General features: G+C 39.4%; 1 protein-coding gene across 7 annotated transcripts in view; it reads right to left on the bottom strand.

The window, feature by feature from the left end:
- Positions 1–24,268, bottom strand: part of MET (MET proto-oncogene, receptor tyrosine kinase) — a 122,197-nt gene that overhangs the window by 56,031 nt on the left and 41,898 nt on the right. For 4 of the 7 annotated variants that reach the window (XM_014248980.2, XM_014248985.2, XM_014248981.2 and 1 more), the window contains one exon: positions 11,327–12,541. In XM_014248980.2, the coding sequence (XP_014104455.2) occupies positions 11,327–12,541 (1,215 nt within the window). Of the gene's footprint in view, positions 1–11,326; positions 12,542–15,377; positions 15,550–24,268 lie in introns of all 7 variants that reach the window. The other 3 variants (XM_014248984.2, XM_014248983.2, XM_088055192.1) reach the window with 2 other exon arrangements.

The following is a 24,268-nucleotide window of genomic DNA, read 5'->3' as shown; positions in this document are numbered from 1 at the left end:
AAGTCATGTAGCATGTTCTCACCTGTGACATACTTTATGAATAAACATTTAAGAAGACTATAAAGGATCTTATGGTGGTTCCCTCTGTTGAAATCAATAGTGAGTTTAATTTCTCTTATTTTTTTATTGATTTGTTTTTGTCACAAACAAGTTTTAAAAAATCTTTTAAGAAACTTGAATGAAACCTTTTGAAGACAGTCAAAGCAGTTCTTTTTACTAAGTCAAATAGATTTGCATCATACCCTTAAAGAGCATGTAGGAGTAAAATTTTATTGTCCTCTTTTCTAGATTCAGATGTCTTTCTTCAAAGTATGAAAAGGAAAGCAACAAATGAAGAATTTCTTGTTGGGCTAACTCTGGTGAATTCTGGACTGAAATCCAAGGCATTGAAACTACTATCAACAAAATGTTCAACCTAGTAGCTCAGCCCTTTGCTGTTGATTTGTGATGTTCCTGAGCTGAGCCCAGCAACAGCACTGGCAGGTGAGGTCTTATGTGGTCCCTGGGAGTTACAGTCAGCCCTGGTGCCAGCTTTTCTGAAGGTGCCCTGCCTGTCAATTTATTGTATCATTTAGGTGAAAGCGTACATCAGACCAAATGAGCAGTTGAAATCTCTGTGCAGTGTCTTAATGTTATAGAAAAAAGGGTTCTAAATTAGATCTGGTACAGCAGTGACTTAACAGTTTGGTTATCCACATACTAAAGGTTTTACTGTATTAGTTTTCTTTTTAACTGTTAATATACAGTGTATTTTGTCCAGCAGGAGCTGAACTAATACTTTGAACTAGGAACACTGAACACACTTTAAGTATTTTTTAACCCAGTGTTTGACTGGGTTAAATCATCAATGGGCAAGTTTAGCTTTTCTTTGTTTTGGCCACCAAACAAGCTAAAAGCTGTATTCTTTTGCACTCATATCCTACCCAGTCTAAAAGTATTTCTGAAACATCTGTGCAGATTACTCATACAATGAGTATGAATAGTTCAAGTGCAGAAAGATGTAAAGTTTTCATGCTTTTTGAAATAAGGCAGATTTCTGATTTTACCCTCCCCCAACATGGGATCTTTGCTCTTTCCTGTAACTGCTTTTTTTCCATAAGCAACGACTTTGGAGAGAGATGTTTCTGTGCTAAGCTTAACGCACTTCCTCCTGCATAGTCATTTCAGCACAATTCAAACATCCTAACATGCTGCCTCATGAAACCTTGTTCAAGATCTTTGGAAAAAGTGGCTAGATTTTCCTGCTTGCCCTGACACCTTTCTTAGCTCCTCCAAAGTCAGCTCAGCCACAAAGTCAGCTCAGCTTTCCTCAGACATGCCATAATTTTGTCTATCTGCTGAAGAACCTGCAGAATGTTACACATATGGTTCTTACAAAACCTGGTGCTTCATGGATTAAGTATAATGTAGGGTTGGCTGTTAAGAAATAAGGAAGGCTTGGCTGTTAAGAAATAAGGAAGGCTTTGATCTTTGAGTAGAAATGCAGAGATTAAAAGGCTACTTGGAAAACTAAAGGAAGATCAATAACAGGGAAAACTTTGTCAAAGACGCTGCTTTAAATTAACACTTTTAAGCCTGGTTCTCTCTCTCTTTCTCTCCGTCTCTCCCTCCCTCCCTCCCTCTCTCCCTCCCAGTATACACATAACTATCTATTTGGCTGTCAATGTGGAAAAATAACTGATGTCAGATGATGCACTCTGGATATGATGCCAAGTTCCACTGAGAAATCACACAACTATTGAAATGGATGATTAGAGCACGAGTAAGTGCTTGGGTTCAGCTATATTGCTTCTCTTCTAGGACAAGAGGTGCCAATTGTGCCTGTGATTCATAGAGAGGGCTTTGTTACTGTTAAGCTGGCACAGGTGTGCTGCTGGAATGCAGTGAGGTGTGAGCAAGCCCTGCCTTACAGCTGTGTCCAGAAGGCTAGAAGATAATTAATGTTATCTTATTTGTTCATATGGGAAGTTGTGGTGTTTTGGAATTTATCTTTGATTTGGTCCACAGAAGACAAACATGCCAAAAAAGTCTCTAGACATCTCTGAGCTGAGGTATCAGGAGCTGCCAGTGTTTTGCAGCTAACTGATGGTTTAAATGTCATATGCAGTGAGCATAAAAATAAAATATTTCAGATGGAGTTGCACATTTGAAGCCAGAAGTGCAAATCAGGGAAGGAATTATTACAGAAACTAATGAAAATCTCAGAAAAATACCTGTCTAGGTTGGTGTCAGAAAAATGATCCAAAAGTCCAGTCTCTAGCCTGAATACTATACCCAGGGGGAAAAAAATCCAAATATATTTTTGTGAGCTTTTCTCTAATTTGCAGTGATTGCAAATTGAAGAAACACTCCTCCAGGCTCCTTCTTCCAGAGCTGGTCAAAACCTGCTCTTAGTTAAGTGCAGTGCTCATATAGAAAGTGATATTATGTATAATGTCTTGATATTATGTTTAATGTCCTGAATAAACTGGAAATCAATGACTTAATCACTGCAGAACATTTCATACTGTCTTGTGAGCCACTTGGAGGACATCATTAAAATTTAATTTGACAAATTGGAGAAATGGTCTGAAGGTAACTAGGTGATATTTCCTAGTGTCAATCATGAAATAATGCAGTTATGCTCTAAAGCTCAAATAAAAGTAGGAATATGCATGAGTTTTATTTCCTGTTGGTTTGTTTATATGACTTTTAACTTGTTGGCTGTCAAGAATCAAAATTCTAAGTATCAGCTTTTTTTTTCTGCTATGAACACTGAGATTCTCTCTCAAAAGAAGTGGTCACAAGAACCAACTGCATTTCTCCTTTCATAGAATCAAATAATTCCTTGGAATTGGAATTCCTTGGTTGGAAAAGACCCTTAAGATCTATGGCATAACATAGGGAGTAGGGAGAAATAAGCTATTGTTAAATTACCTGGATCCAGATGTCTGCAAAAGGCAAAAATCCTTTCCCAAAGAAACTACTGTAGTTTTTCTGAATGAATTGGTGATTCTACATAACAAACTGGGTACCAAGACCATTAAAACCTAAGAGACTGTATAAGTTCCTTATCTTTTCTCTTGTGGAAGTCAGTGAATTAAGATGAATAATCAAATAGAAATACAAATACAGTTTTCAGAGTGGGTCCTAAAGGAATCAGACACATGATGGTGAAGAATTTACATGCACAGCAGACTCTGAACAGGAAGAGTAGCCATGAGGAACAGAGAAAAACCTTATCATATTTTCCTTTTTAAATATTTCTATATATTTTCAGCCAATATAGCTTTGCTGTTCTTGATACAACTTAATTTTCTGGGTAGTCTGCATTATTTCTCTTCAGGTGAGAAGTGCATTTGATCACTGCTTCTCTCCACTGAAAATACAGGAATGTAATTCTGGCACAAATAATTCAGTGAAGCCAGATAGTTGTCTGAGGGTGAGAGTGACTTGATCATCATCATGGTAATGATGGTTCTTGTAATCCTATGGAAGGGAAAAATGAATCATATTGAAGGGCTCAATTTTGCCAGTGGAAGCCAATTCATGTGCTAAACAGTTCCCATAGAAGCAGAGCCACAGCGCTTTTGGTCTCCTTGACTGGTGAACAACACCTTGAGGGTGTGTGGGTGCTGTGAACTCAGTCCAGTGTTCATGCAGGACAGAACATGTCTGGGACAGGGGACTGGGTTCTCTGCTTCTAAGAACTTCTGCTGAAGCAATGAAGCTTTACTCTAAAAGCTAGAAGAGTTTCTTCCTCTTTTTTGTTTTAAAAAAAGAATTTTTTCCCCTCTTCTTCCTTCCTTCCTCTTCTTCCCAATACTATTCTTGTATTTGAAAGCAATTCAAAGAGTTTTATATGGAATACAGAGAAAGCATATCCCTTTCTGAGAATAAAATTTTTGAAAGAACTCCATCAGTGTAAATTTTTACACAGCATCATTTCAGTAACTCTTAATACTTGTTGCTTTGATCTACTCCTAAAATGAGATGGGGAAGGAAGTCACTGTACCGATGCTCCACTTAAGGTAATAGGTAAAACAACATCCATGTTAAATGTAATTAGTTAATACAAATTAAGATGATTTCATGTTCTTTTGTCAAGATCATTCAAAGAGTTATTTGCTTTTGTCATTGAACAGTACTGCATTAGTTCTCATAATCTGGTTAGTGCATTAGCACTAAGTAAATCCTATTGATTCAGCGGACAAAATGGACCTAAGTAATCTTTGTATTTTGCTGATTTCCTTTATATTAATTCAGCATTTAACTCAGTATACAGATTATCAAAGAAGAGGTGTTGACTAATTACACATTTTTAAGAAATAAAGTAATGCATTTGAGATATTGTGCTGATGAAAGCAGTTTTGCTGTACATTTATAGTGTCTATTAGGTGCATTTTTCATAGAAGTCCTTTATTAATATGGAAGCTGTGGTAAAATAGAAAAGCTGGGAATTCTATCTAGACCAGCTATCCAAAGATAATGCTGAGTGTGAAGACCTTTATTCCAACAAAACATTACACAGCAACTGCATGTCTAGCCAAAACAGTGGTGCAAGACACATGTGGGACAGAAAGAAGTCAAGACACTAGAAGAAAATCATGCAATCTGCCCTAATTTCCACAGGTTGTATATAAAAGCAGGTGACATCTGCCCTACAGAAATTAAGAAGCCATTATCACTTACTGCAAGACCACTCCTCTTGCATTTCTTTGTTTTCACACACCCTGTAGACTGTGCAAATAATAATTTCATATGGCTTACACTTGTTTTCTGAACCATTTATGCCATGGATCTTCTTCCTCAGCATTATTATTTTTTTTTATATTTACTGTGGGATTTGATTCTGGTTTTACTTGTATGTTTGGAAATGAGGAGTAATTCCACCTCTGATGCAAAAGCTGTCTGAGATCAGAAACCCACATGCCACCTACAAAGTTTGAGTAACTCTCAAAAGCTCTCTCCTGGATAATAATTACCTACTGTTGCTTTAGTGAGCAATAATGATGGCCAGATGTGGTCCTGAGTCAGAATAAGTAGAGTAAGTAGAAAACTGCTGAGGTAAGGTGGGTGCTGAGTGAGCTGAAAGGCAGATGTCTGCTTTGTCAGGACTTATGTGTCTCCCCATTGTTTGGCAGCAGAACACGAGAAAAATTCATTGCTAGCTTAGATGTGTCAAGCACCTATGGAAGCCAGGTGGGATGAATCCAGGACTTAGATCTGCACACAGTGAACTGCATAATCAGCTTCTCTTTCTCTGCTTAAATTCTGCTTAAAGAAATCCAAGCTGATCTTTCAGAAGGGGCTGAGATGGCCCCATTGCAGAATAGTCATCAGCAGACTTGATATGAACTTAATCTGGGATTAAGGAGTCTTAGAATTTGGTCTGAACCCAGGCAAAGAGCCTCACATCTGAATATTATACATCTTCAGGGAATGTCCTTAGTATTATATAACTACTAGTATACATTTTGGAGATCTCTTTTTGTGGGACTGTAAAATTTTTCTAATTTGCAAGGCTACACAGGATGAGAAAATTATGCCTTGTCCAGTTCTAGTCTTTGGATTTATTTAAGGGCCTTCAGAAACTGAGACATAAAGACCACATGAACAGACATCCATTTTAAGAAAATAAAAATTACTTTCTGCCTGAAATGATATCTGTGCAATTCCAGAGAAAAGCAGCAGAGTCACTTTTCCACACTAATAACCGATAGGGAACCCTGCCTTCAGTGGAAGAATTTGATTAAAAAGTCTGGAAATGGAACATTATTAGTAACTCTGGCTGATAAAGCTGTGCCCTTTGCAGAAAATGGTAGTTTAACGGATTGTACTTTTTCACAGAGAAATCCAGCTTTCATCAAGAAGATGATAAAATGCCAAGCAGCAGCACTAAGAACCAAGGAAAGATAGGTCCCCAGCTGGGCACCAGGAGAGGGAAAACTAGTTTTTGCAGCCATCTAAGAGGTTAGCCCCCAAACTCCATAGCTCCTGGGGCTCAGAAGAGTCTGAAAAGGTATCTACCACCAGGGGTGGTGAGGTACTTTCCAAAAAAACTCCCTGACCTGCCTTTTTCCTTGTTTTGTCTTTTTCTCAGGAACTCCCTTATGAGGGTGTCCATGTGGCCAGTCCCAGAGATGGAACTCTGTAGTTCCATCCTAACTCTGTAGACAAGTGTTTGCCAAATCTGGTTCAGCCCGAGATAACCTTACCCAGACCCACACCCATGCTCTACAACTCATACCCGTGTTCCTCTTTTAATGCAGCTTAATTGGAGACCAGACTCTCCCTGCAATCCCTTATGCCAGGCTGTTTGCCCCAGTCAGGTCCTCCATGGCCAGGTGGGTAGGTGGCCATGTACCTACTGGTGGAGGGGATTGCTGGTGAGCACACCCTGCCTTGCATTCCACTGGTACAGGCACAGCAGAGACCCCCAGTACTGCCAGGACTTAGGGCAGAGAGACAGTGAGGAGAGAACAGTAATGTGGAGGCAGCCTATCCCCTTATTGGTAGGGTTTAAGCGTGTCTTAAAGTGCCAGTGCACTCTGCCCATCATTCTGACCTCCTCATTTATTGTTCTGAGACGTCAGAACCCCACAGAGGAGCTTGCATACAAATGGGAACAGATTTTGTGCCCAGGCAGAGTGCTGTATGCCGTCTGATATAGCATTTCCAGAGGAATAAATGACTGAACTAATCTAATGGATTCTGGTGCCTGACTTTTAGGGAAAATACTCAGTCACATTCTACTTGCAATATAAAAACATCTCCATGCTGTGATATTATCTAAGTAGTTTACAACCACACATTTTAATCAGAGATATGTGGTGTTATTTTTAAACCTGCCAAAATTTTATGCCAAATGGTGTGGAACATTACAGTTAAAGGGCCTCAAAAGAGTTATTTGTCTCTGTTTATTTTATTAAATATTCTTAGACACAGCCTTAAGAGGACAGATCAATAAGTGCCTTTGTGGTTTCCTGATAGAAGGCAGCAATTATTTTCTTCCATTACAATATAAGCATAACCTAATTTTACTCATCTATCATGTGTGTAATGGTAATAAAGAAGCATCACCATGTGTTTATTTTACCCTCACTTTATTTTTTGTTTTGGTGATCTTCTGTTTTCCTTTCATGTTTTCCAACTGTTTATGCCTTTTGTTTCACAGGAGCTGTGACCAGTCTAACTTCCTGGGAGCATGGGAGGTGGCAAAAACCTGTCAGTTGTTTCTCTTTTCCTTTAAGGTCTAAGTATTTTAGGCCTTCACCTGAACTTCCCTGTAGAAAAAATAAAGACATAAGATCTTTACAGAACTGAATTTGGATTTCATTTTTATAGGTGTTTTATCATGTAAGTCCATAATGATTAAAGTCAGGTAATTTGGCTTGCAATTGTTTAGTACGTAAGAGATGCAGAAAGGACAAAAAAAGCTTGTAAAATCTTGATCTATCTAATGACAACTGACATGTATAGTTGAGATTGTCAAGGCTAAAATCAACTCATCTTCCTCACCTTAAAAATCCCATTTAATCCACGGTAAAGATGCACACTATTGGACTATGTCTGCAAATGAAGTAAATGTCTCCTCATCTAAGCATACCTCTGCTTTGAGGATACCACACTGGAGCTGATGACTAACTGACCAAATAAACCCTGCTTAAAGACTACAACCAGTTTTCTCTTTGTTGTGGGAGATTTCTGCACAGTGATTCAAACCACCCCCCCCCAGCAGCTACCTCTCGGATATCTTTGTCCTGACTCAAGCAATAAAACCTCCTTACTATTACTCCAAATTTTTCTTTTAATTCAAAGCCAGTTCTGTTTCCATCTTGCTGTCATTTAAGTGTCAGCCAGCTCTTCACTGAAGGAAATTATTAGGCAGTACTAACTGGTCACAGCTCTGCTGCAGTACATCTGACATCAATCAGATGCTCCATCGGATTCACTTTTCCTAACCCTGACTTCAGTGAGCCCAGGTTTTGGCTTAATATGTATTACACTTAAACACAACTGGAAATGTTTTATTTTGATTTTATGAAATTTTCCATGAGCACTGGAGTAAGTGAAGCACAGTTGTGTCTGGATTTATATTTTGTGGTTGGTTGACTTTGCTCCTCAATTAAGCTGTAACAGAGACTTTTCCCATGGGTGAGCAATATCTTCTTCAATCCTTGTGAGTCCTTCTGATGTTTAGAAAGGTACTCCTCAAATTTCATCAGTTTCCATATCCTGAGCCTATATGGGACCTGTGTCTGGATTCACACCTGAATTCACATCTTTAAAGTTTCTTATTGCTGAGGCTGTAAGGATAACTAACAGAAAGACAGACCTAAAATAGCACGACCACATAAAACTTCATTCCTTTAGAAATCAAGGCCAAAACAGAACAAATTTTGCCAACCACATCAAGATGAGTGAAAGTTTTTCTTATTTTTGCTTTAAATATGATAAGAACAAGTTGAGGAAGTGTTTCTGATGTACCATTCAGGTTTATTTTTGTCTAACTCTACCGTTAGAAACCTCAGATTAAACAGTCCCTAGGGACTGCCACTTGAAAAGATGGACTACCCCGAGTCCAACAAAATTATGTACAATTGTCTTATGGGACTTTTTTTGATAACATGAAATGGCTTTCATCAATCAGACTCTAACTGTAAATTATCAGAGAGCATTTCCTTGCAAAGAGTGAAAGAGGCTCATTTTTCTTTTTAATGTTGAAGTTAGTGGTATACCATATTCACTGCTGGACTATTTTCACTGTCCTATGACTTAATTTTTCAGTGGTCAGTGCCTTTCACTTGCATGAGTCGTCTGTGGTTTTATTCTCTGGACATCAAAGAGGAAGATCATCTTGGCTACATTACAAAAACAAGTTTTGAACTTCACAAAAATAAACTGTGACAAACTCTCAGATTTTATAAAAGCTTTCTTTTAAGTTGAAGGTGACTTACAAAAAGGGGAAAAATGTTTTATGTCCTCATGTACACTTTTACAATGTACAAAGAAGGGCCTAAGACAAGTTAAGGGGTTTGAGACTCTTTTTTTATTAATTATTATTTAATCTCAAACAAAATCAGGAAAGACCAGATTTGACATTTTTGGGACAAGCAGAAAAAATAACGTGCTTTTCTTCTGCATGCTCCTTCCTTTCCTTCGCATTCCAACCCTTCAGGTCTACTTTATATACCAGAGAAAAACAGGTGTATAAAGGATGGTTGGCAAATTCTTGCCAATCTTTTTGTTTAGTTGAAGCCCGAAAAACTCAAAGGACACTTTTTACTGGAGCCTCAATGAGTCGTCTGGAACAAGGCAAAGGAAATGGAATGGCAAAGCTTGACAGTCTTGATATTTCAGTGTTAAGCAAACAATCAAGACAAAAATTTCTGACAGCCTTTATGCCATTTAAAAGAACCACAAGAAATCATAGAAACATTTTTCCCTTTATCAATTTAATGTAGCAGAAATCAGAGCTCTGATGACATTTCTTGAAAATAGGCAACTATAATAAACATGTCGGCAGTATAAGACATTTATTCTGATATGCAAAGCAGCAGCGGACTCTGGAAAAGCTTTTGAAACACAAAAGTATTTCACAGCATGTAAAAAGCAGCAAATTATTCTGTCAATATTTTAACAGTATACTTTGCTTTGATGAGATCACCTTATGAAATGGGTGTATAGGCAAGTGCAGAATGAGATAAGTTAAAGGCCACGAGCTTTAAAGACAGTCATTCACAAATCATATACCCCAGGAATACAGAATAAAGTACTTTCAGAGAAGGACAATAGTTCTTGTTAAAAATGAACTGAAAAATGAAAAAAAAAAATAAATAAGAAAAATAAAAGGATATTACTACCTGAAATGAAAAATTAGGACAGTAACACAGTAAAGAGAGATAAGCTACTGTGATGAATGGTTGCTAACTTGTTTTTAGTTCCTGAAAATTGCCTGTCCCCCTCCCACAAGAAAGGGAATGAAATGCTATGTCTGCTGGGCTGATCTATCAGCATGCACTGGCAATGCTTACATCTGTGTTGAGCACCTGGAACCTGATATAACGAGTCATCCCCCAATGGCCAAGGCTGCTATGGTTATGCTCAGTCCACTTCAGAGCTCCTCTGAGCACATTCCTGCAACTGGGGAGAAGCCGCAGGGTCTCTGTAATGGGTTCTTCTCCCCAGACTGCTCTGTGTCACCTCTGCAGTGGGGAGCAGCCCTTCTCTTTGACAAAATAGACTCCCACTTCCAACCAGGGCATTGTGTCAACATCCTAACCTGATGCCCTGTGCTGAGCAGCTGTGCTAAAGAGGACACTGGTGATATTTGGGGTGAAGAAGGCTTGTGGCTCCCACTCTCACTTCGAGCTGTCCCAACATGGGATATGGCCGATACCATCTGCCTGTAAATGCAGGTTGAGCTGTTGATCTGTCCTGACATAGGCCTCATATTGGCTGAGCCTTGCCTCACCACAGAGGTTCTGGCCCTCTGGTAGAAGGCAGCATGCCACCTCTGAGCTCCAAATTTCTTGTATTGGAGAAAAGAAAGCTCCCCAGGTAAGATATTTAAGGGTCTGCTTCATAAGCAGGTGACTGATTGTAAGTTTTAATGTTTCATGTTTCAAAGCAGCTGTTCAAAGTACCCAATTCCGAGATTCTGTATTTCTTTTAAAAGACCTGAAACCAGCACAGATACTGGCCAGAAGGCAAAGAGAAAATTTCTGTGCTTCCTCTGCTCACAGTATTTCATATGGTTGGAGAGGATCAACCTCCTGAAGTCATGGTGTACAGAAATGCAACCCTCCCTCCCAAGACCACCTGAACCCTCATTTAGATACAGATTTCACTGACACTTCATTCATGCAGAAAACTCATGTCAGTCGGACTGCTTCTGTACCAAGCATGAGTAACTACATTACAATCTGGCTCTTCATGGCATATTCCAAACCAGCTCTTTCATTTTTTTTCTGAGAAGGGCAGTGATTCAGCATTAACATACTTTTAAGTATGTGATGTTTTTCAGGGACTCTTCAGTGCACAAGAATATGAATGTTTATGATTTTTTTTTAAATATCAAAAGAAATAACTGCCTAAATGTTATATTTAGCTGCATCAGAGCTTCTCAAGCAAAACACTACATTTTTTAGCCCCATAAGGACGTCAGTGATTTTTATACTCAATTTACAGAAACTAATCCTTTTAGAGATAAGCAATGCTGAGGAATCTGCAATGATCAGGGAGTTACATTTTGTAACTGAAACTGAAGGGATGGATGTCTGGAAATGGAATAGGCAAAGAGAGAACAAAAGTCCCAAAATGTAACAAACCAATTATCACTTACCCTGTTCAAGCAGTATTTGCTCTCTTTCCCATAAAAGTGTTGGAGACATTTCATGTTCTGCTTGTCAACAATCTTGTTGAAGAACTCGTTGATGGTTCGCACAGAGACGGCGCAGACAGCAGATCGGTTGGTTGGTTCAGAAGAGTCTGGTTTGCTTTGTGCAAAAACACCATAGAGGATATCATCATTGAGCCCAAGGCCCATTTCATGTGCTAGAGCTGCACCAGGCTTGCTTACATAGGCAGCTTGCAAAATGTTGAATACCTCCTTCCGGATGGACCTCTTTCTTCGCTTTTCAGTAAAAATGCACTCAAGAGGCATTTCCATGTAGGAACGCATCTCTGAGTCTAAAGTGCAGAAGCGGATAATTCTAGTGTGAAAAGATTGTGAGTCAAGAGTTTCTCTCTGTACAGTCAAAAAATAGACAAAGTGATCATTTTCAAAGGCATGGACATACCTAATGGGATACGAGTCACGGAACTGAGGGAGGATATCTATATAAGATTGATCTGTGAGAAACTCAAAACCGTCCTGTGTTTCTTTTAATCTTCTAACCGATATTGAATGCAGCACATGGGGAGCCTGAAATGTAGATGTCACAGTATTTCCAACAAAGAAGTTGACAAACCTGTCCTTTTCGGTCACCAAAACTTTGGTTCCTAAAGTGCTAACAACACAGTCAGGACAGTTATCTGCTTCTCCATCCACCTGGGGTGAGTACATGCAGTGCACCTCGCTTTCAATGTCAGCAGGGTTGTCAGGGTGAATGATGTGACGGTGGCAGATGCCTCCGGACACACTACCACAGCTAATGAGCTGATCATCATAATAAGTTTCTAAAAGCAGTGCCATGTTGACATTATCCTTCCATATGCTGTTAGATAAATTGGCTTTATCTCGGCAGTCTTCACATGGTGCACAGTCAGGGTTCTCCAAAACAGGCCCAGTCTTGTACACAGAAATGTTCTGGAGAGTTTCATTTAGTACATAAATCTTATTGACTGCTCCAATATAAACATGATGCTTGTATAAAACTACATTCTGAATTGGTGTGTCTGCAATGAAGTTAGGAAGATCATATTTTACACCAAGATTCATCTCTGATTTTTTAGCTGCTTCTTTGCATTGTCCATGGCTCTTCTGCAGCAAGGCAAACAGGAATACGATAAACCCAGAAGGATGTGCAGTAAAAGGCTTCATTGTCAGAGATCTAATCTGTCAAAATATATTTAATGAAAAAACTGGTTATATTCCATATACTAAACCATCAGTTTATCAGACAACAGAAATCCATTTCTAGGCTGCATGTAGTAGCTGAACTATTTCAGTTTAAGAAGTGTTGCAACCTTGTTTAGTGTCATAATAGTTGTGCTAGAAATGGCTACAATCACTGTTCTTTCTGGGTACTCATTTCACTGCCTTTATAACAATTCACAGAAGGATTTTCTTATGATGAATTTCTCAAGACCCCTCAGCATGTTGTAAAGCAGCAAAAGAGAGAGGACTACTTCCACAATGGCATTTAACCAGCTGACTGATATGGTTTAGAAAAGGATGGTGCAGACATAGCTGAAAGCAAAACTGCCCAGACACTTAGGACACAACGGCACACAATGCAGCTGGAACACTTCAATGTGTGCATATAAGATATTTGTCAAGTTCTCAAGGAGCTGAACAGCTGATCAAAAGTAAGAAATAGAAAAGACATGAAATAATGTGATGGTTTGAGTTGGAGTGGACTTATATTCTGTTGATATTTTTGATTAACCAAAGAAGAGACACTTCTCCACCAGACCAAAGGAGGAAACCCCTCTCTCTCTCCCTCCAGCTCCCCAAATCACTGTCTTTCATAAAGGCCTAGTTTGGAAAAAAGAATGTCTTTTTTCAGCCAGCCCTACTTCTTGGAATAGTCATTCTCCCTAGTGTTGACAAGGCTTTGTAATGTATTATTAGAATATTTTATGCATCATGTGGTGCTTGGCATGTGCAAGCTGTATTTTAGGCCCTGTACCACAGCAGTAAGTCACTCTGGTGAGCCTTACAAGATACAGACGTATCGCTGTATTGTAAACAAAGGGCTATCAAGTGACCTACAGCCATTAACGATGAAATCAAACCACCTAGCACTTCTGTCTTTTTTCTCCTGTCTCCACACAGTTGTTTGATGTGGCTTGAAAAACCGAAGGCAGATGACTTGTGTGATATTTCACCCCCTTGAAAGATCAGTGAAATGAACTGTGGTTATGAGCGTTTCAGCGCAGTATCCACACTATGCCCTGTCACACCAGACATTTTCTATCAACATCATGACACAGTTGCTAAGCCAAATTTAGCTTCATGGAGAAAACAATTATGCATTCTAACAGCAATATGATCACATACTTTGGAAAAATCCCTCTAGTTTGACTATAGTTAGGCAATTGTTGCTAATCAAGAAATGCTTGTGACCACCAAGAGAATTTAAAATAGATGACCTCGAAAATTACAAACTGAATAATAGGAATCTGTACCAACTTTTTATTTCATTAGGACTTTATGCAAAATGAAAATATGACTATAGACCAGAGCTGTTTCAGCTGTGTATATATCTAGCGTTTTCACTAGACTGGTTAAAACTATCCATCAATAACCCTTGTGGTGCTTTATTGCAGCGTCCACTGAATTCTGTCTGTGGTTTACCTCTTTAATTACCCAAAATAATAGGTTTTGGAAACTAACTGTTCTTCCTCCCTGTTATCTGATAAGAATCATGATCGAAAGTTTGGGATAAAAATCAGAAACACAGGCTATTTGCAAGTATTAGCTGGTAAAAACAAGTCACACTTCTAGTACTGAAATATAAAGATCTTCCTTCAAATCAGTAACATTTTTCTGATACTAATTAGTGATAACAGAATCCTGGAAACAAATCTAGCCTTGATTTACATTTGAATGAAAAATAAAAAAGAGCAGGGATATTGCTAAAATTAGAAAACAGTCCCAGTACACAAACTGCTGACCTCCATATTGTATAGGGCAGGAAATTGTCTTTTCATCCTCTATAACATCTTGCTATCATGAAGCTTTTCCTGGTCTGTGCTGGGATGAAACCAAGAACTTTCAAAGCTTGTGTAATACACCCAGAAGTCACACGTGATGTAAGAACAATCATGTTCCCATCCTGCCTGGCCAGTGCCAAGTGAAGGTCCCAGCACTGGAAGAAGTGGGAGCACGGTTTGTCTGCCTCTTCTTAACCAGCACTTCCACCCAAGAAACTGCTGAAACTGATGCATGCCTGCAGGTTCACTTCTGATGAGTCAACATGTTCTGACAAATAGTAGATTAAGCAGAAATTTCCAAAAGTGCTCTATTTCTGACACCAGGCAGAGGTAGGTATATTGTTTATTGCAATAAGTTTAAAAACCACTTAAGAGAGGTGGCCCTGCAGTGGAGAGAGAAAGCAACAGGAGGGACAAGAGTTGCATGAGGATGAGGCTGATTGACTACCAACACAGGAAAAAAAGATGGGAGGAAGGTTGCTTGACAGGCACCTTATTTGTTGCAGTATACTCTGTGCTATGCTGTTGTTTTAATGTTCCCAAATACATTTCCCACCCAATATATCCCTCAGTCTTCAGTTTACGATCGTCCCTATTCTTCCAGTATCTGAAAAAGAGGATCCCTAGCTGTCCAACAACCAGTACCAGTGTGCACTGCAGGGGTATTTAGAACCATAAATACTATCTAACATATTCTTTCACTCCAGCCATATTTTGGGATATGATGCCAGTATCCTCAGATAGTCTGCTCTGCCTACACTCAGTAAAACACCACTGATTTCATCTATGCTCTGGAGACAAAAAAATCCACCTTAGACTACTTTAGCAAGTGAGGCTGGAATGGAAAATTTAATAGTAAGAACAAATGTGGGATTCAGTGTGATGTAAAGGATGCCAGGAATAATAGGTACTTTATTTTACCACTATAGGAAGGAAAATATGAGCAATAAATGAAAACCAAGTCATCTTTCCTCTTCTATTTGAGTCTCAACATAGTGTTTTCCTTTGTATACTTTTGAGATGTTTCAAGCATCCTCCCAGACAGAAATCTTCTGGTTCCAACCAAAGGGAAGCTCTGGCTCAGATCTTTGGGCAGCTTTCTAGGGAAGATGGTTCTCCACAGTCCATGTCTCCAGCATACTGTGAATCCTCTCTCAAGGTGCCAGGTATCAGAAGAAGCATGGCCTAGGGTGAGACATTTATAGCTTAGGGAAAACATAGGAATCATGTGAAGAGTACTATGTACTTCACAGTCCTCACATCATATAAACTCTGCTGCTTCTTACTCAGAGTCTCATGACATTTGGTGCCTCTTCTCATCAGCATCTGACCCAGGTTCTTTCCCTGTTCTGACACTCCAACCTCCAGCACAGAGCTGCTCTTTTGTGACCTCCAGGCCAGGTCACTGCAAATACACTTCACCTGAATACATCCTGAAGGAGCAGATAAATTTTGGCGAATTAAAAATTCAGTTTTTCCCTCTCTTCAAAGTTCCAACAGCTTTCTTTAACACGCACTCAAATGTAACTTGTTGGACTTAAAAAGTTTTGATGAATTAGAACTCAAATACTTGTACTATAGATACAGGTCAAAGAACTAGCTGCTGGCTATCAGTTGCAGAATGAAAACAAGAAAACCTTTTGTTTCTCTACATGGTTTGAATGATGGATGTTGTTCAATCTTTTGCGACCTTCCTGTGACATGTGTGTGTGTCCTTCATGTGTCTACAGATGACTTGTAAGTTTTGGCCTGCAATAGCTACCAGCAAGCAATAGCTGTGCATGGATTATTCCTTTTGTAAGAGATATTTTCTAAGCCAGCGTCATGATGTGCTCATTTTTCCATCCCTCATCAGATAGGAGCCAGTAAAACTGATGAGAAAACAGATTTTGGTTAACCATGGCAAATGGTTGGTAATGATGTGTCATATTAGCGTGATTGGAAACCTCAAGTGCTATGGCTGGTGCTTTGAGTGTTTTTGTACCATTAACAGTTTCTCAATGGCAATCTTCTTCCTACAAGTTTCATTCTCTCTAATTATGATTTGGGTGATAATTTGTAAATATTGAACATCATGTCTCTCCTTCGCACTGTTTGTGACTGTCCTGACAAGTCAGGCCTGGCCTTATTGTGGAATAATGTTCAATCTGGCATATGCAAGGAAGCCAGAAAACACAGCCATGAGTGTTTTCCTTTCCCTCATTTCAGAAACTTGGGTCCCATTTATCTCTAATCACAAGCACTCCATGGATATGCACAAGCTCAGACAACATGCTGACATGAAAGCATTTTGTAGGTTGTTTGGTGCATCTCATTTTTCCTTGCTTTATTACAGAAAAGGAAATGACAGCGTCCTCTATCCCACAGAGAGCGTGTTTGTACAGGAACATATTTAGTTCTCAGATAGGTCATTTCAGGTTAGCTAACAGCACAGCCATGTTAATTCATGTTTCAAGAACTCTATTTTCAGCAACCCTCTTTAAGGTTGATAGTATGGTTTTATACTTTTTCCAGTAGGATAGTACATCTTGTTACTTTGGTCTCAGACAGAGTTGAGGTGGCAAATTTATATAGAATAACTCTAATGACTACTCCTCCTGACACTTCAGTTTGCTTTGCTATTTTGGACTAAAATCTGTGCCAGTGCAGGATCTGATTCCCTGTAGTTCAGAGGCTATGCCATGGAGAGAGCATCATCATTCAAGAGGACAGGGAAAATGAGAGGAGGTGATGATAACAGCTCCATCCATGCAACTTTAATAGGCTATTGCAAATCTGTCACCTCACTGGGATCAGCCTCAACAGATTAAGCTCACAATGGATGTGTCCTCATCAGACTTTTCAATTAACCAATTGCATCTGTACACAAGGTTGATTATATGTAAAACACTTAGGGTAATCTGTTTTCTAAGTTCAGAGGTAAAAAGAAAAAGTTTTAAAATCTGAACTTAGTTACCTTATGACAACAGAGAGAGCAAGAAAATTGAGTAAATCAGCAGCAAACAAATTATCTCTGAGTTGAATTCAAAAGTTGAATTCTGAGTTAAAATTCATGTTCCCCTGTCTACAACACTATTTCAGCTCTAGGTTAGGTCACTCATCCAGACTAGGGTCGCAACATAATTTTTCCTACAGCATGGTATGCACTCTAGCACAATGCAGTTTTCCAGTGTATAAAGAACTTATTAGCAGCGATTTAGGTCATAAATTCATTCACAGCAGAGCTGGGAGGTTTCTATGTTATTCCAAGAGGTGTGTGTGCATGCAGATGGCTGATGGAGAAGAGCTGTTGGGCAGGGCACAGTCTAGGCAATTGCTGGAGGATCTACCATTAACTAAATCCTCTACATACACAGTGCAGTCATGTGTGTTAAGAAGAAATTGCTTTCATTAACAGGTTCAACTGATCTGTAAGCCTTTCCTTACAATATTCAAACACATAAAAAAGGAATTTAAATTATCCCTGCATAAAACACACTCTTTAATATACATAGTCCATTACTGGGTCCAATATACCATTATAATTCACAGCAGCTATGAAAAGAAGCATTTTTGTTGTTTAGCACATTTATTTTTAACAGGCTTTAAACCACAAGAACACTAATCTAGCTTTTGCAGTAGAGAAAATGCTATTCTTACACTCATTTGACTTATTTTTTGGAGGTGTCCTGCAGTGCAGTAGAGTATTTTATTTGAAACTTGGTTCAGAACTTAACATCCTAAAACCAACTCATGTCATGGGTCTCTAGCACAACTGGATTTATTTAATCATTTTTTGTTGTGATGGGCTACAATGACACCACTGGTTCTTTTGTAATGAACCTCAGCAAACACTCACTGACATATTACAAATGAGTGGAACAGATCAAGAGCTATATATTGCTCAAAAAGATTAATTTAATAGATGGAATACAGCATTTCTTGCAATTGAGAGAAATTTCTCATGTGAGGAAGTAGTATTCATTTTAAGGGCTGAGGAATCAATTCCACAAAGAACATGCACTAGAAGTTCAAAATATACATAGAATAACTGAAAACCAGGGAGGAAATACCCCAAACAAGGTAGAACCTTCCCAGTTGCTTCATGCTTATATTTGCAGATGGATTTGGATCTTTAAATAGAAGAGGACAGCTTTCCACATCTGGATGATAAGGATGGATGGATTTTTAAAAAAAAATTGCATTGTTTAGCAATAACAGGAAAATAGAAAGCAAACTTTGAACAACACAATTTCTCCATCCTGCTCATCTGAAATGCAAGTCAGCAACTGTGGAACTTCATTAAGAAAATAACTGATAGTATTGTGGCACTTTACTACAGTTGAAATAAAATAAACCCAGTTCTAGCACAGACTTAGCATAGACAGCAAACAGTTCAGCCTGACGACTGACATATGAACATCTCACTGAGTCCAAAGATTCAGTACAAGTAGAGAAAGAGCTATGTGTGTGTGAGTAGAGTAACACGCTATGCTTGATATAGCACACGTCATGACTATAACACAGGGCAATGTTGGTCTTCTGGTTCAGGTTAGTGCATATGGAGATATTTGGTTGTCACTTCAAATTTTTCATGTTTGAACAGACTAGTTCATCTCCCACCTATTTTCACCACATATGCAAAGCAAAGGCCTTTGTCAACTTCTAGTGAGTTGAGATAAATGCAGACACGCCCTGGTGGACCGAGGAAATCACACAAGCTTGGGTAAAGATGCAAGTCTGTTTCTGGTATGATAAAAACACCTTATAGTAGGAGAAAGCAACTTACTTGCATTTCTGAGTTGATCCTGTTGATCAACTTCTTTGCATGAGTCTAAGCATTTTGTGGTTGTCTGTACTGAATGGGGACAAGTGTAATTTCCTTGGAATGTAGTTCCTCCATTTGTAAAGAGCCAAGTTGGCAAACCTGGCTGTAAGCACAGTTTTAGCTTAATTCCCTCAACTAGTCTGAGCACTTAAGATTTGCTACTTTATGTTTTATGGTTGTCTACCTGAATTCTTGTATTGAAATGCAGAGCGTATTTTGGAAACCTTTCCTGTCTTGTAAAGCTAACAGCCTTCCATACTGTGATAATTAAAGGAATGGCGTGGGTCATAAAAATGAAAAAGATTAAAAGGCAGATAGTCATGAGTAACCAAGACAGCATACAGATTTGATCTAAATGTTCTAACAGCAATTATGAATGATCTTGATGCAGGACATTTCCTGCAGTTTAATTGTCATTTGCTGCTAGTGGTTCTTAGGAGGCCCTGAGATAATAACTCTTCACAGCCAAACATTAATCTCTTACAAAAAAAGAAAAAAAAGAAGTTCTATATGTCAATCGATACCGATGGTAAAGTATACTATATGATATAGGACAACTGCACCAAAATAGTGATGATAAGGTATATTTTATTAGAATGGTACCAATGGATCTACAAGCCCACCAGATTACCAAGTTTCCTGCTAATGTCATAGTAAATATAATAATATCAGCAACTAAAACCCAAGAAGTCCCTGAATTCTTCCAAGGTGTGGTACAAATACCGAGGATACTAGGCAAAAGAAATTGTGCTGGCTCTGTGTTTTCCTCTGAAAGAGCTGGCAGGACTGTGTCAGGCAGCAGCTTTCTGCTTGGTGGGCACACATAAAGCGTGCCACTGTATGCCATGACTTCACCCTTCTTGGTTAATGTGTCTCCAAAACCACAAGGCAAATTAGCAGCAAAACTTAGGGTCAAGGATTTCCAAAAGGTTGCTGATGCCTTGTTGATACATAGCTTGTCAAGCTGAAATGTCATGGTCAAACTGCGCAGGGTCCCAACAAGATCAGCACATCTGTACGAGTGAGCTGGGCTCACAGATTTGGAGAACTGGCCCAAATGCTGGAATGAGTCCCTCAGCTCTCCTTTACTCAGCCTGCTGGGGGTGGCTTGTCCAGGGAAAGGAAAAACAAAAAAAAAATTCTGTTTGTGGACCTGTGTCAGCACTGTACAGAGGACTTAGGGCTGCCTCCAAGTCATCTCCTTGCATCTGGGAACTTTTGTGGGGCTGCTGAACTGGTCTGTTATAGCACAATCCTTTTGTCTTGCATGTATGCTGGAAAGCAGACTGCACTCCTTCCATGCTCAAGCTGGCTTCACAATGTATAACCATGATTGTGTAATGCTGTGTTTGAGATAATCAGCCCTGCCAAACACAAACCACCTCTATGCAAAGCTTTGGTGGTCTTTGCCCCAAGTGAAAATGTGGTGCAAACACTCAAAACAGCTACAAACAAAGCTGAATTGGCTGTGTTTGTAAATTTGCTAGTGAAAGCAATGGGGTCTTTATTTATGCCTCAGCTTCATACATTATCTGATACCAAAGTTAATAACCTGATGGTCTACTTAGCTTCATAGCGGCTTTTTGATAATCAAACAGGAACAATGTCAAGGATAGTGTTCATTTCCCATCTGTATTTGGTTAAGAGGTTATGACCTTTTCTTTTTAATGCTGACCCTGCTTTTGTCACTGTAAGTTTATGTTATTGCAGTGCACTTTAACTGATGCCCTACTTTCACTCAGTTTAGAAACGGAGTTAATGACGACTCATTGGCATGACGGCTGCCTTGCTGTGAACCTGTGATTCATGATAGCTTTCCAAGGACTTTATGGTATTGGCGTTCATAAATCCCGAAATGGCCTGGGACCAGCCTATCTGACATCCTGGCTCTCACCAGAGACAACAGTGTCACAGCTGCAATCAGGAAAGTGGCTGATCTGTAGCAGCCCCAGCTCCCTTTTTTTTTGGCAGATGTCCCTCAGCAAGGGTCCGTCAGCCACAGTTTTTATTTTGAAATATTGTGTTGACCTTCAGAAGATGCTGAAAACCTCAATAGTTTGAAGGAGGAGTTCAGGGATGGCTGAGCAGTCTGAGTTTTTCTATCCTAATGGGATCTTTTTTGTGTGTTTGCTTCTGAAAGGATTTTTCAGCTGGTTCATTTACTTTCTTTCAGCCTGTCCTCTCTCCTCATTTGGAAAGGCATGGGAAGCTTAAATGTGCAACTGTTGCTCTTCAGAGGTTCTCATTTACACTGGGCCCAGAATGAGGTTTTGGACTTGTTCAGACCCTGGAATGCTTCCTTTGGAAATCTGGAGCCAGATTCAAGGAGTCTGTGAGATAAGCAAAGAGGCTGTTTTCAAACTTCAGAGGGTATTTACCTTTCTCATAGGGGTGAAATGAGGAGAATGAATCCATTCTTACAAAACACCTCCAAAACACAAAAGGCTTAGCGCTGGTGTTTACTACAGGCACAGCACAGAAAGACTGAGATGTACAATGGTGCCTGCCATTAAGGGGCTGATTTAAAACCGTGGTTCTCATCCCTGCATGAACAGGCTGGCCAAAGGTCTAAATCTGTGACTAGGGCTTGGCTCTGCTGCATTTGCCCCCTGCCCTCTCTCTGCAGCCCCTGTCTGCACTTTCCTGCCCTTTTGCCACAAGATCCAGCAATCCACCACCCCATGGCCATTCCTCACTCTCCTCCTCCTCTTCCTGTCCTGGTGGGAAGATGCAGACTGTGGAATGTAAGTCCTCCTAGGCAAAGTTGTCCTGATGCTTTGGAGCCAAGCCAGCTGGGAGGAAGAGAGGGGATGGCGTGTGGTGCTGGAGGCTGCCTTTCAGCAGCAGGACCTGTGCCTGGCTCCATCCTGTCTGGGCACTGCAAAGGAGCTTGGCAGGGAGCTGTAACCCAGCCAGGACTGAGAGTCTCTTACTGCCCTGTCTGCTCTTCCAGAACTCCAGCTCAGGTGAGATCCAGGGAATATTCAACACAAAGTGCAGACACTGGTTAATTTAAGCACCTGAGAGCTTTGTGGCCAGTGAGTGCTAGCTTTTTAGATCCCTTTGTTGGACTTGTGCCCTGAACTCACTCTAAACTCCATTTTATATGCCAAAGCAGCCTGTCTGCATCTTCCCCATAATATTAAGCTTGGTCTGCTTATCCAAAAGAAAAATCAAATGGCAGTGGTTAAATTGGAAATTGGTGAAACAACTGCTCCTGAGCATCATGTTTTACTAAACAGTTGATATTTAATTTCAATATTCTGGACACTGAACAAAGGTCACTGTCATTTAGTAGGAGTATTTTCTTTTACATCCCTGGTCCTACTAAAAATATTCAAATTTTATTGTATTATTTATTATGACTATGTATGTTGTGTTAAGACAAAAAATATGGATTACTTGTGATTAATAATTACTCATTTAAGCATCTTAAGTTTGAACAAGATATAGTTGTTTTGGGTGAGGATGGACAGATCTCAACTCTTGCACACCTGGCTTTCATAGAAAAGCCTGGTTTTGGACCTAAGCTTGGTCAGGATAAGCTACATTCCTTCACTGTGAAGCCATCATCTTTTCCAAGACTTGACTCTACAGTCTCTATGCAAACATTAGTCTCATTGATTCCTGTGATAGTTGAGCTGACTAAGGACTAGAGAACAGGGTGCTTAAAACAGGCTGAAAGACAGAAGATCTGTGGCAATGACAGAATCTCAATACAACATCATTTAAAATGAGCAATAGATGATACAGGGTAAAGACTGAGACGTAGAGATGTAACAGGAATGATTGGTGCAGAAGAGTGAATCTTTAAAATCTTATATATTGTTAATGAAGATAATAATTACTCTTTACAGAAAGGCTGAATTAACCAACGCTGCATTTCTAAGTAACCAGCTAATGGACACAGGCATTATCTTTCTATAAGTCTTTGAAATCCCTATAAACCATGAGTAGTCAAATATTTGACTGATGGGCTTTTACCCCTGTTAATAGCATGTGATGGTCTCGGTAAATAACATAACTTTAGATTTCCCTCTTGCAGATGGGGAAGGGGTACTTATTTTTAAGCCACCTCTTATTGCTACTTGCTGCTTCCTGAAAGACTTTTTGTACTGTGAAAACAATTTGCTGCTTGTTACCTTATTTTTTGCCCTGCAGGGGATTTTGGGTGCCCATACTCTGCTCAGATAAGCAGGGATCTCTCCCACTGCAGTGAGAGGAACTTTTCAGCCATTCCTGCTTACCTGCACTCAGAGGTTGGCCCAGCCTGTGTTTCACTTAGAAGAGAATTGTGGCATTATTTGCATAAAAGAAATTCTTTCAAAGCATGTTATATGAGAACTTCTCAATTTGAAAACAAACAAACAGAAATGCAACTCAGCCATCTTCAGAAAGCAGAAAAGTTGTCTCTGAGCTGTACCCCATCTGATTTTATCATGGCAGCTTACATCTGAAGAAGAGCTAATATATACTTATTTTTGTAAATGTGCTTTCAGGAGGAAGGAGAGAAAACTCCACAGAACTGGAAAACAGGCCTTCTAACTGAAAATGACCACACAAGGTGTTTTCCCTTCTTTAGCCCTGCATGAAAATCATGGGCTTCAGCTCTGCAATTAGAACTTAGACCTGCAATTAGGTCATTAATGACTTTTGTGATTTCATGTAGCTTGTGCTGGCTTTACTTACCTTCTGTCTGGCTCTCACCTCTCTCAACTTCAATTAGCATGTTCTGCATTCAGAACACCTCCTCCCATGCAGCCTTCCATAGTCAACCAGGAAAAAAAAAGGTGACTGTTGTTGGTTAGGTCTTTCTGAATATAACCAGGAGAAGGAGAGAATCGTCCCTTTCTCACAAATGGACATGCCTTGCCATTCCTCTCTTTTGTATACATAAAGTCAGGATAAAAAGGACAAAAATCTAATGGAATCTGATAGAAATAATAACTGAATTCTATGGGATTTAATGGAAGATAAAATGTAATGAGATTTTTAACATGCAGTTCTGAAGCACAAAAGGCTGAATGTTAAATTTCATAGAATAATTCAGAAACATATAGTAAGATTTCCTTGCTAGATTCAATACGATTTTCCCAT

Source organism: Pseudopodoces humilis, chromosome 5 (assembly GCF_049639895.1).
Source record: "Pseudopodoces humilis isolate 2021_Gansu_Grassland_sample_001 chromosome 5, ASM4963989v1, whole genome shotgun sequence".
NCBI classification, from domain to species: Eukaryota; Metazoa; Chordata; class Aves; order Passeriformes; family Paridae; genus Pseudopodoces; species Pseudopodoces humilis.
This window is presented reverse-complemented; position numbering and strand designations above follow the sequence as displayed.